The 12,963-nt window shown below is 53.1% G+C and overlaps 1 protein-coding gene across 1 annotated transcript in view; it reads right to left on the bottom strand.

The window, feature by feature from the left end:
• Window positions 1-12,963, bottom strand: part of KIF26B (kinesin family member 26B) — a 373,660-nt gene that overhangs the window by 189,518 nt on the left and 171,179 nt on the right. Inside the window, exon 4 of the mRNA XM_045860137.1 lies at window positions 8,430-8,596. Within this exon, the coding sequence (XP_045716093.1) occupies window positions 8,430-8,596 (167 nt within the window). The remainder of the gene's footprint in view (window positions 1-8,429; window positions 8,597-12,963) is intronic.

Raw genomic sequence — 12,963 nt, 5'->3', positions numbered from 1 at the left:
GGACACCAGCTTCCGCCTCGCTGAGACGTGAAGGGCGAACTGCGGCCCTTCACGTCTGCCCCCGCGTAGGCAGTGTCATCCTCGGAGGCTTGATGCTTGCCCTGACCAATGCCACAGAGGTCCTAGGTGGTCACCAGGCTGGATTACAAAGTGGCACGTAAACACACTGTCAGGGTGGGCTTGACAAAAGTCATCAGCTCGAAAGAGCACATTGAGAAGTCACAGGGTTGCCCGCTGAAGGCAGAGTTCCGTCCTTTCCGGAACAGGTGCCGCCTCAGCATCCTCCCTGGGGTTTAGGTGGGCTTTGGGTGGTCCTGCCGCGTTTTCATTTCACCCCAGGTGCAGTTCTGCCCAGCAGCTACGTGGGGCCTCCATGGGTAGAGGGAAGCAGGGCTGAGGGAGGGTCAGAGAGCCAGGACGTCGGGGGCAGGCTGTGGGCTCCGCCACAGGCCACCCCGCCTCTCTCTGTCTCTCTGCGCTTTGTCCAACACCCCTCCTCCCCCGCCCCCCACACCGGGCAGAAAGACCTCCGGAGTGCACACTAAGAGCTGGGATGCCCAGCCCTGAGACGACCTGAACCCTGCAGGCTCACGGAGACAGCTCTGCCTTCAGCCTGCACACCAGGGCATGCATCGGGGGTCCACCCAGGCAAAGTTGTGCACACGAGTCCCAGCTGCTGGGAGCTGACTGCCAACACCCCGACCGGCCATCAGGCAGACAGAGGGCTTGTTTCACAGGAAAAGGCCCCGTTCTCCACATCCCCTGCAGCAGGGGATGGAACGGGGATGCAGACACGGACCGTGTTCTTTGGTCTAGATCACCAACCGGAGTGCCCTGGGTGCCATGCTGTGAGGGACTGCACAGCCCCAAAGGGGACAGGCCTGGGGACTGCTGGGGTTGGGTTCTCTATTTAGGATTTGTTTTTAATTAATTAATTAATTTAATTTTAGAGAGATTACTTTGTCATCCCACTTATTTATGCTTTCATTGGTTGATTCTCATATGTCCCCTGACCGGGAATCGAACCTGCAACCTTGGCATATTGGGATGATGCTCTAAGCAACTAAGCTAGCTGGCCTGGGCCTAGGATTTTTTTTTTAACATAAAGGATAATAGTGTAGATGTTGAATTATGGCACTTTTTCTTCAGCACTGTTGCCATGTCTCATAAGCAATCAAGGATTTATTTCTTCGTGCCGCAAACACCCAAAACCATTTCTGGGGGCCCTTGCAATCTGATGACACTAAATGTACATGTGGCCTCTTCTTCAGGTCTTCCTTTCGTTCTGCAACCAATGTGCGTTCAAGTGAAACTATATTTCTGTAACTGTGATTCCTGAAAGTTCCCTTCATCAATATACAGGAGAAAGAGGCCCTTCTTCTCCGAGGAGTCCGTGGAGTTTCTTCTGAGAAAAGTAAGGCTGTGACCTGCCAGAAGTAAATAACCCAGAGTCCCAGAGGGCGGGGGTTGGCTCCCAACATCCCCGCCCGACTCTGCTTTTCCGCCAGGGAAGGGGGCGGGAACGGCTGGTGTAGCAGGGGCCCAGAAGGTGCCCATCTGTGTGGGTGGAGCCCAGCAGGAGGCACCTGAGCTCAGCCAGCAGTGTGGTGGCCGGATTGAAGCCCCACCTGCCCCTTCCACTGCGGGTCTTGTCTCGTGAGCAAACGGCATGATTATACACGTCAGCCCTGAGCGTGCGCCCCACGGGAGCTCACTGAAAGCCCCGCTCCCACAGGAAGTCATAGAAGAGGGTGTCTGGGAGCTGCAGAGGGGAAAGGGGAGTGAGGGGGAAAGGGGAAGCAGAAGACACCAGGTGAGAATGGGACTCTGGCAATAGGGAAGAGGCAGGGTAGGTACAATTTGTTTCGATGAAAACAAAACAAGAAGCAGGAAAAACATAATAATAATATAGAGAGGTTCCATAATCTGAGCTTCTAACAGCTCTTAGATTTTTTGGTTCTGTTTTGGAGAGGTATCACATTGTTGTTACGGACAGGGGGCTGGAAACCACCTTCTAATTTTTCTAATCTGTAAAACGAGGCGGAGACGCTGCCCTGCCTCTGCACGGGGAGCTGACTGCAGTCAGACCTTACGCACCCATGCCACAGTTCACCTGCAAGATCACCTGGGACCAACCGTGGTGTGTTCAGTGCCGTTTTTCCCCTGCTCATAATTGTTGATGTGTTTATAATGGGAAGACGTGGGCTTCCCTAGGGGGAACTGTAGCTGATGGAAGAGCAAGAGGACTGTGAGCAGTTTCATGCTCCTCCTCATCCTTCTCTGACTTAATAAACTCCCAGCCTATAACCAAGCTCGGCTGTGATATGTTCCCTTGCCCAGGGACTAAAGAAATTCTTCGCCGTACAGATTATATATATGAGAAGCATTTGCTGTCATCGGTGCAACAAGGCACTATGTGAGCTGGCTGTCGGCGAGAACGTGAAGACGGCTTTTAGGCAGGCCCTTCCCTGCATGGGTAACAGCAGCGCATGCATCAGCACGTGGGTGCACAGCCCTAAGAGGAGGTCCCGCAGGGGTGGAGAGGGAGGGCCTCCCAGCCAGCCGTCAACCCTCTCGGGTCACTGTGGCCCTGACCCCAGGAACCTGAGCTGCTCTTGGTCTCAATGCCACCACGACTTCCGATCTCAATGGGGTGCCGATCAGCTCAGTCACAGATCCTCAGTGATGTGCTCAAGGGGCGTGGCCGAGGCCACTGGGTAACACAAGGAGCAACGGAAAACCAACGATGGAATAAACCGCACACGAGGCCGAGACAGACACAAACGTAACGGCAACCCCAAGGAAAGAATGAGTCTGGGAAAAGGTGAAGGAGTTGGCGGAGCTGGTGGGAGGAAGCGAGGGGCAGCTTGGCGCGTGAGAAAGGGAAAACAGAGCAAATAGTTCCCACAGAATGAATTTTAGGGCAACCGGACACTGAGATGAACACCAAATCCGTCAGAAAATTCTAAACCCAAGGACAGAGGTATGTTTAATCAAGGAGTAAAAAACCGTGTAAAGGAGAGAATCTTTAGGAAGAAAGTACAAAATAACTCCATTACCAAAAAAGAAACAGAGGGAGGAAGAGAGAGAGAGAGGAAGGAAGAGGGGGGAGGGGGAGAGAGAGAGAGATGCCCTAACACAATGAACCCAATGATGAGCGAAAGGACAGAGAATCAAGGATTCGAAGGCACTGAGTAACCTGAATTAACCAAAACCTAGGAAAACAGATTTAAAGGCATTGATTTACACTAGGAATAGAGAGAACTTTTAAAAAAATCATCGATAATCAAAAGTGCCCTTAAATCATTTTACTAGAAAATGTGATTTGAATTTAGTAATAAGTAATGGTCTTACAAAGGGTGTGACCTAAACGTGACAGCTGTAGGCAAAAACAAAAACAAAAACAACGAAACACCCAAGTGCTCCACTGAAAGTGATGTCTGAAAACAGGATGAAAGCACTCGGGCTCATTAGCTCCACAGCCAGGGCAGCACCAGCTCCGCCACACTTGAACTTGTCTTTGAGAAGCTCATGTGCTAGCTGGCAGTTCTCACTATTTTTCAAACCCTGTAGATGAAAATCCTCCAGAGGTTGGTTCATTTTCCCCATGAATTAAAGCAAAAGCAACAACACGATTTTACATGGTTATTCAGGTTCTTTGGGAAAGAGGATGGATGTGAACATATGAATGAGGTCATCTGAAAAAATTGTTTTATTTACCAGGGTCAAGGCAATTCTCTGCATAATTTGGAGTTTGTTCACTGCTCTTCAAATAAAAATGAGGTTCCTCTACCGCCTTGACCTACCACGTCTAGGATTCACCCACCAGTTTTGTGTCCTCCATATCTTTAAGGCTAAGCACGCGAGTAAGTCTTTATCCAAAGTGAACCACACCCTCCTTCATTCACCATTTCGTGTTAACACAGGAGTCTGCAAAAGAGAGTCCCTCATTTGAGAAGTTCAAAGCCAACCCAACCATTAAGCGACTTGAAGATCAAGTGTGCCAATATCTTTGTTGGATTACTCTTGATATTTTCAGTGTTACTTTTGCTGGCCACTGTTACTATATTCCCTCCCACCCACCCAAAAGTGTTTTTCTAAAAACTGGAGACTAAAATTCTGAGGCAAAGGCAGTCGACCAACACGATGATATGTAAAGAAAAGCAGAAATTCTGGCCAGGGAGGCCCTCCAAGGACAAATGCTTTGGGCTTCACCGTTTTCTAAAGCAACGCTTCCCAAACTGTGCTGAAGACTCGTTTTCTTTTATTTCCAATTATTTTCAACATACAAGCCCTACTTTTTCACGCTTGGATTCAACAGACATCACTCTGTCAACTTGCTCCAAAGTTTCTAAATGCCTCCTCTCGATTCTACGCTTGTCACAGACCAGTGACAGCTGGCCCAGCTGCCGTCCAGACAGCACGCTTGGGATAGCCATGGACAGAAGTCTCATGCTTTTTTTTTTTAATCTTCACCCAAGGACATTTTTTTTTCACTGCTTTTAGAGCAAGAGGAAGGGAGAGAAAGAAACATCAATGTGAGAGAGAGATACCAACTAGTTGACTTATTTGAGACTGGACCAGGGATCTATGCCCAGTTGGACCGGGATCTGTGTCCAGACCTGGTCCCACATGCCCGCACCTGGACAAGATATCCAACCCACAACCTAGGTATGTCCCCTAACCAGGAATCGAACCTGCAGCCTTTCAGTTACAGAACGACGCTTCAACCCACTGAGATCCCGGCCAGAGCTCTCCTCTCTTTCTTCAGAACTGTAATTCTTACATTCCAGATGTTGAATCTCTGGAATGCAACAAGGTCCACCCAGACCTCTTCCCATAGCTCTGAAAAGTGAACATGTAAAAGGAGGCTCTGACCACAGAGGAAAGGGGACAGCTGCGACCCTCGGCGCTCTGGGGCTTTGTCGCTGCTGCTGCTGCTCTACCTGCTCAAGCACACTGCAGGGGCCACCTAATCCAGCCACTCCTTCACAGCGGAACAGCAACCAGGGAGAGGAAGCGAGGGTCGACTCCCCATGCAGCCCCTTCCTGGCTGTGCCGCTTTGGGTCAGGAACTCAGCCTCAGGACCCTTCTTTCTTTATCCGTAAAACAAGGGAAACGACAGGATCTCCCTTCCAGGGTTAAAGGGAGATGTTGCCTATTGAGAGCTTAGCACAGTGAGTGACGCATTCTGGGCGTTCAGTGAATGTCAGTCACGCTGCCCACAAATTTAACAAATGGTGTCACGCCCCTATGAAGTGAAATGACGCCTTGCGTGCACAGCATCCTAAGAGCTGGCCACCCTGTGTCCTCACTTGGAGATGCCGAGGGTCACGTTTCCACCACAAGGTCAAGGAGAAAGAGCCAAAAGCTGCTGCGGTTGGAGCTGTGGGCGCCGACTCTGCCCCCAAAGCCCTGTGCAGAAAGGCACACCCATTAGTCCACGGCAGACCACAGGCACGAAATGTTTCCGACGGTGGCACCAGCCATGGGTCCCGACCTCAGCCCTCTCCAAGGCTGCTGCTCACGGCATCACTTTCGCCGGCACAGAAAAGCCCTTGATACTCAACTCGGTTCCCTGTCTGACGACACAGGTCGGGCTGCTTTTCACTGATCACGTGGGCCTCGGGCATCCAGAGGGCTGAGCTGCGCCCCTGCCTGGTTCTGCCCCTGGACAGTGTGGGCCTTGAGCCAGATCCTCAGTCTTCTGCCTCAGGTTCCCATCAGCGACAGGGAGGTTGTTAGAATGCCGCCTCCCCTTTAGACATACATTACACGTATAATATATATATGTTACATGTGTTATATACAGGGCGGGGCAAAAGTCAGTGTACTGTTGTTCACACGTAAAACAATGCAATAATAATACAAGGATAAACTCCGTGTTTCGTGCATTCCCAACCATAAACCTACTTTTGCCCCACCCTGTATATATATGTATGTAGACATATATATATGAAGAATTATTCTTTTTCACATGGTACTTCCCCTGCCCCCCAGGACACACTATAAACCCTTTAAGCACAAACTGTTATGGTCCAAGTGCTACCATCATTCAACACAACAAAATGATGATTCAGGGAGCCCCGTGGATCCTTTCCGGCTCTGAAAGCTCACACCACAAGCCGTTTTACTTCTGAAACCATGAGCTCCGGTTTTTGTTTATCACCAGCATCTCCTGCAGGGCCTCCCCCAACCGACGTCATTGGCCCATCCGTTTGGGGTTCACCTCGGTGTCTCCGTTCACCCCTTGGCTGCGCCAGCAAGTCTCAGAGAAGACCGGCTTTGCCAGCCATCTGCCACCCCACCCCTGATGTTTGGCTGCCTGTCTGTAACCCGTACTGGAGTGACTGCAGGCTGGCCCCGAGCACACGTCTGTCCGGCACTCGGACATTCCTGGCCGACCTCATGCCAACGTCCACTCCCTGGCGCTGAGGATGCTGCTTGTTCTCTTGAGCCGACATTACTTGTTCCCCCTGAACTCTGTCCATCGGGAGTCCTAACCTCTTATTTCTTCCCACTCCAAATCCTTCTTTTGGTTTTTTTGTGAGTTAGTTAATATGTTAAAAAAAAATCTCTGGATGAATTCTGAACTGGAGGCTTTTCATTTCTAAGCACTGAATATTCTCTCCAGCAACGGGGCCAAGTAGTCATCCAGTGTAAGCTTGCTCTCCCCCACTGATGGGGACCTCACTCTCTCCTGGGGCAGCTGCGTTGTGAGAGAGTTCTCCTTCATTCTGATCTGGGAGACATCTCCCTTCCATCACTAGGTTTTATTCAGCCTTCGCCCGCACAGTCAGGTGATCTACAGAGCCAACCAAATCCCCCTTCCGTGTGGTGTCCTCTTCCGTGGGGTGGCTGAGGACCCTCTGCTGCAGACTAAACCAGCCCTGATCCGAGTGCTTCAGCACTCCACTCACCTCCTCTCTGGACGGGCTCGGGTAACCCGCCGGGGTGCTGGGACCTCCTGCGCTGTGCGCTTTCTCCTCCTCTGTCCCACCTCTTCATTCTCCCCACCACCGAATGGCATGGGCACGACCTGCCAGTGAGCTTGCTCAGTGACCCCAGCCACACAGGATCTCACGTCCACTCTGAGCTAACATGACAGCCCCCACGGGTGGGTGGCTGGCACATAACACATTTCCCGTCACTCCCCATACACCCGAGTTGGCCCAGCTGTTCATGGGACAGCGAGCATGGCACCGCGGCACAGCCAGAAGCTCAAAGCCAGCCTCCCACCAAGCCCCACGGGCTGCCGTGACTGCACCTGGACCCAGGACCCTGGCCCTCCATTCCCACCCGCCCCCCGGCGGCTTTCCCGGCCTGAGCCCCTCCCTTGCATTTGAGCTCTCGATGTCACCGTCCACGAGGGGGACCAGAGAGGCCACGCACCGTTCCTTCCTACTGACGTGCTAGCTAAGGCCGTACTGAACGGACATTTGTGCGGTGCTTTATGATTTACACCTGTCCTATCTTAACCTCCAGGGCAACCCCGAGGGGTGGGGGTCATCCTCACTTTACGGACGAGGAAACTGAGGCAGGCCTGGAACCGGAACCCAAGGGGTCTTCTGATTTCATATGTATTTTAGCATTGGAAGCTTACACGTCTGAGGCAGAAACGGGTTCCTAAGGGTAAGTTCCAAGTATCAAATGCAGAATGAATCCAGGCAGGGGGTGGGGGGTGGGAAGCAGAGGAATCTGGTTTCTATTTCTGGTGTTGCTGTAAATTAACTCATAGGTTCACGGTCCTGGTCCTCAGTTTCCTCATTCATACAATCAGGGGACCGAATCCAGACACCCCTGCCGTGTGTTCCTGCTCAGCTGTCTCCCGTCGGCTGCCCTGTCTCCACCACGTTGCTAAAACTAGGCAGAAAACATTGCTGAAATACCTTTCTTTTTTGTTCCCTGTGTTTTTAAAGTTTCTAAGATTAGCCAGATAGGATTTGATAACTATCCAGCTCGTGTGTCAAGAGGGCAGAAATCTGCCATCTATATAAGAGTTAATATTTAAGCAGTAACGAGAAGATAAATCTGGAAACCCCAGCCACAGGGCTGCACCCACAAAGGTCCTGGTCCCCTGGAAGGCCATCTTTACAGCCACGTATTCTTAGAACAGTGGGTCTCCACAACCCAGGGGACACTTGCAATGTCTGGAGACATTCTGGGTTGTCGCAACTGGAGTAGGTGTTATGGGAATCCAGTGGGTAGCGGCCAGGATGCTGTTAAGCATCCTGCGAGGTGCAGGGCAGTCCCCACAACAGTTACCTGGGCCAAGGTGTCAACAGCGCTGAGGCTGAAAATCCCCGTTCATGAGTCAGGCGAAAGAAGGGCCCCACACGCTTCCTCGTGTCTTAGCTACTGTGGCCCACGTGCCGGCCTACCCAGGCGGGCTGATCCAAAAGAACCGAGGTCTGGACACCTCTCTTACCTTGCGAAGAAGGAAGCAGCCACCGAGGTGCCCGCGGAGGTCTCGGCAGCCACGCAGGAGCCCTGCGAGGCCGGGACGCTGGAGGCTGAGGGCTTGTCTGCATTGTAGCGATTCAGCGCCGCTTCTGACAGCCCCTCCCGGCCAGCCTCTGTCATCAGCTGAGAGATCTGAGGAGGGAAATGGACACGGGGCTCATTACCTGTGGCTCCCTGCATGTCCTGCCCTCCTCTGACGGTGTCTCCCCGGAGCGTGTGGAGGGGAGAGGTCCGAGGAATGCGCCCCCCTCCCATGCTACACAGCCCAGGTGGAGCTCAGAGCTTCTCTGAGGCTATTTTTCATCATTTTAGCTAGGACACCTCCTCGCGTGCATTAAAAATAATGGCATAAAATCACCCCCTGACACTGTAAGTTTCAATTATGTCTGTGTCTCCCCTCCATTTGGAAGGGAGAGCACAAGCCATTATCCACACTGTTTGCAGCCCAAGAACCAGACCAGCGACATCAGCCAGGGCTAGCCAGCGTCTTCCCAGGAACGGCTCTCAAACAGACAAGTGGGACAGAGGTATCACTTTATTAAGGGAGGCATGAACCTGCTAATGACGAACGTGAGGAATTGAAACATTATTTCTTGTTGTTGTTTGCTATAGGCAGCCAGCTCATAAAAATAGACACGGCCACCATGAATTACCAGTGGGGTTTATGAGGAGGGTTTAGATCATTTCAATAGACTTAATGTTCCTACTGGCTCGTTAAGATAAGTGGCTTCCATTTTATTTGCAATAATTGCCTTTATCCTGGAAGTTCTAGCTGATGGGGCTAAATCCGCATAATGTGCCATGAAGAACCGTACTTCTGGGCAAAACGAGGGGCTGGGGTGGAAACATCCTAGGAAAGCGCTTATCCCGTGACAAATGCAGTAATTATGCAGGCAAGTCTCATGCGCTGTTTCAAAAACCTGTTACTTTAAAACTTCAGTCTACTTGCAAGAAAGTGAAAATTTTTTTTGTGTTTGTTTTTTTAAAGGACACTTTAGTTTAAAAAAAAAAAAAGTCTCCAGCCAGCTCAAAGTTCTTAAATGCCGAGTGGAAAGGGATTCTAATCGCCTAGAAAGGGCGACCCAGTGAAGACGGGGAACAGGTTCCACTCGGAGCCCGAGCTGGCCCACAGGCCAGTGACAGAGCCCCGCTCGCTAACCTTTGTGCACAGAAGCATTGGCACCTTTCATCATTAGCAGAGCAGCCGTCACTCGGAGCCCCGGTGACTTGAGACTCTGCTCTTTCTTGGAAAGCCTAGCCATTAGTCAGCTGAAATTCTGCCAGCACACACTTTCTAATTCTCACTCATTCACCGCGTTGTCAGGAGGCCCGGCCCCCATAAGAGAACCCGGACTGGAGGTGGCAGAGGCAGCGAGTGGACAGCCTGGAACGCGTCCCCGGCGCTCAGCAGGGACGCTGCCCAGGGCAAGGGGACTGGCCACCTCCCCCTGTGCTCCATTGCCGTGGGCTCCCCTCCACCACCTGCCACTCTCCCGGAGGGATGAAGCCGGCCAGAGGGGGCCACTGAGATGACCAGGGGGCCGAGGATATGGGCATCAAGCTGTCATCACCACAGCACGGCACTTACGCACCCCCGTGGAACACGATGGCATCCTGGGCAGCACCCACACACAGACCCCCAAGTTCATAGCACCGTTTCATCCCATCAAGTAGCTACAACCACAGACACAGACGCTGATCGTAACGGACAGAGACATCTGAACGCTGGGGTTCTCACCCAAGCACCGTCAGGCTTGTGACCCAGACCGCACTCTTCCTCAGCCCGGCAAACGACCCATGTGGCAACCCCACAGGCTGTCCCTGGCGGTTCCTCCCTAAAAGACAAAAGGACTTGCCTACCGGGGGCATGTGGCTGCAGAAGAACTGCTCCCACCCAAACTCTCTGTCTGCGGCCCTCGAAACGGCGACAGCCCACCGCTGAGTGGGTTAGATAGACATCAAGCCGGGAAGATGAAGGTCCACCCTGTACTACATCATCTCTGATGGAACAAAAGATGCCCCTCTGTCTGCCCCTTGGCTGTTGACGTACCCCTTCTTCCTCGTACAAACCTCACCTGAAACAAACAGGTTCAAGTCAGGTAGGCAGGTAGGCTATGATTCCCATTTCATGGAGGAGAAAACAGAGGCCCAGAGGAGTGAGGTGGCTTGTCCGAGGCTCTTCGGCCACCCAATAGGACCGTTCCCATGGCAAGGCCGGCCGCAGGGTCCTTTCTTTCTTCTTTTTTTCTTACGATACGACCGCAACTCAGTGACTGAAGTTTACTGAATAACCCGGGCTCCAGACAGACTCGGGGGATTACGGAGAGTAAACTCTGCTTAGTCCCTGGCCTCAGGGGATTTGGAAGAAAGCTCGGTAGAAAAACCTGTGGTCGGCCCGAGACGCACGTCCTCGCTCCCTCTCTGCAGTAAAGGTAAGCGTGTGTGCAGAGAAACACCACCTGGGGCTCAGCAAGGGGGAGCTTCCGGAACTCGGTTCTAGTCAAATCTTCAGAGCCTCTTTGACTCAAGATTTGCAGGAGACCAGCCCTCAGGGGACCGGAAGGAAGGCAGGCATCGGCGTTGACCGGCTCAGCGTCCGTGGGGCAAGCCACAGGGAGCCAGCCCCGGGTGTGGAGGCCGGAGTGGGGGGAAGGTGCTGAACCCGGGTCACCTCCAGCAGGCTTCTGAAGGAAAGGGACCCTGGGCCCACTGGCCGCAGCCCCTGGTCATTCAACACGTGGGACCGAGACTGCCACACCCCTCAGGCCTCACCATGAATTTCCTCACTCCTCAGCCTCCCGCACATCGGGGCTGGCTCTCCGGAGTGACGTGGGGCAGGCAGAGGACAGTCCCTAAGGGACCTGAGGAGGGTTCCTCCCACGGCCACCCTCACCCCAGCTCCTGTTGCTGTCCCCCACTCTTGGCGGCACCCAACGCACTCGGGAGCAGTCATTCTCCTCCTGAGCTCAGGGCTGGGACCTCTCTGACCAGTGGGTGGCCCAAGCCCACACATACTTCAAAAGCAAGCCTCAGGGCGGCTGCTTTTCGCTGCCAGTTATAATACAGGCTCTGTGCTGGAGGTAAAGTCTGCCCCAAAGCTTGGGGCGCTCCCATGGGTTGAGGAGATGACCCCCCAAGAACCCTTGCCCCTTCTCCAGCTACTCAGCAGTCCCCCGTCCTGTTCCCAAGCCAAGTGGGGGCCCGGGAGACGGGGCTGAAGGAGGAGGGGCTGTCGTGGGTCCCCACAGAGCCCTCTCCACAGTCCTGAAGGTTGTCCCCTGTGGAAACTCGGTTACAGGATCATTTAACCATTTTTGCCCTGAGGAAGCTGATGGGCAGAAAGATGGGGTCGTTTCCCCAGGGACAGCAGCTGAGGTCGGCCCCCCAGATTCGTTCAACCCTGAGACGATCTTCATTCCGCAGTCCACCCCTTGGATCAATTCCTCCCTTCGGGACCACTTCCCATCTCAAGGCTGCTCTCAGGCCCCTCCCACAACCCACTCCAAGAGAAGATGCCCAGGACAGCAGGGACCCCCGGATGCTCCAGCTTCAGTGCGTGACTCGGAGCCACGAGCTTTAGTCTTTGGAGGACCAGGGTGGGCCTGTATGGTGGGCTGTAGGACCGTTCTGAATTCACTTCTTCTCTCACAGGACTGTACAAGGTAAGGGTTGTCCCTGAGAGAATTCAGATTCAAGAACCTCAATCCAACCCCCGTGAAAACCCCAAGGTTCTGGTGGAAGAGTCTGTCACCTTGATTATGCCTGCGTGTCACCGTCCTAGACTAGAAGCAGCCGCTGAAAACTCGCTGGGTGTCCTAATCACAGACTTCGCGGGGCCGAGGGGCAGGGGGGCGGTCAACTAGATTTTTCAGGACAGGATTTGATTTGGTTTGGTTTGGTTCTGATTAAGACCTGCTTTGAGCTGTGCGCCTCGGACCGGTTCGCTGGAGTAACAGTCCCTGTCACTTTCAACACCGGGTCCCATCCCATGGGGGGTGGTCAACTCAATGCAGGGTGGCAGCGAAAGGGACCGGGCCACAGGGAGCGGGTGCACATGTGTATTTGCACACGTGTGTGCTTGTACATGCGGCGCCCTCAGCGTGCATGCGAGCCCCAGCTGCCATCATGTGCATGGGAAGCTGCTCTCCCCAGAGCCCTCAGACCCAGCTGCCGTCTATTTTAATCGCAGGCGAGAGTTGTGTCTTTCAACCACGCATGAATTTCACTCTGACACTTGAGTACGAGGAGCTGCAGACTTGCCCCCAGAGAGAAAGGAGATCTTGGATGTGGTGATGATCTTGACCACAGAATCCAGACAAAAGAGGTTTGGCTCTTACAAATCGAGGTCACTTCCCCGTCTCCAATCGCAACCTGTAAGCTGTTGACCTTTCACTTCCCAGCTGACAGGAAAGCCTCTGGGGGCTGCCAGAGGGTCTCAGCACGGGGGTCCCTCCTAAATGGCATTCTTGACCCAGAAAGCCGCCCCCCTCTGACTCTGC

The sequence above is a fragment of the Phyllostomus hastatus genome, unplaced genomic scaffold, assembly GCF_019186645.2.
Source record: "Phyllostomus hastatus isolate PE091 unplaced genomic scaffold, TTU_PhHast_1.1 phas_contig_148, whole genome shotgun sequence".
Classification (NCBI taxonomy): Eukaryota; Metazoa; Chordata; class Mammalia; order Chiroptera; family Phyllostomidae; genus Phyllostomus; species Phyllostomus hastatus.
The sequence above is the reverse complement of the archived record's forward strand: the minus strand, read 5'-3'. Positions and strand labels throughout refer to the sequence as shown.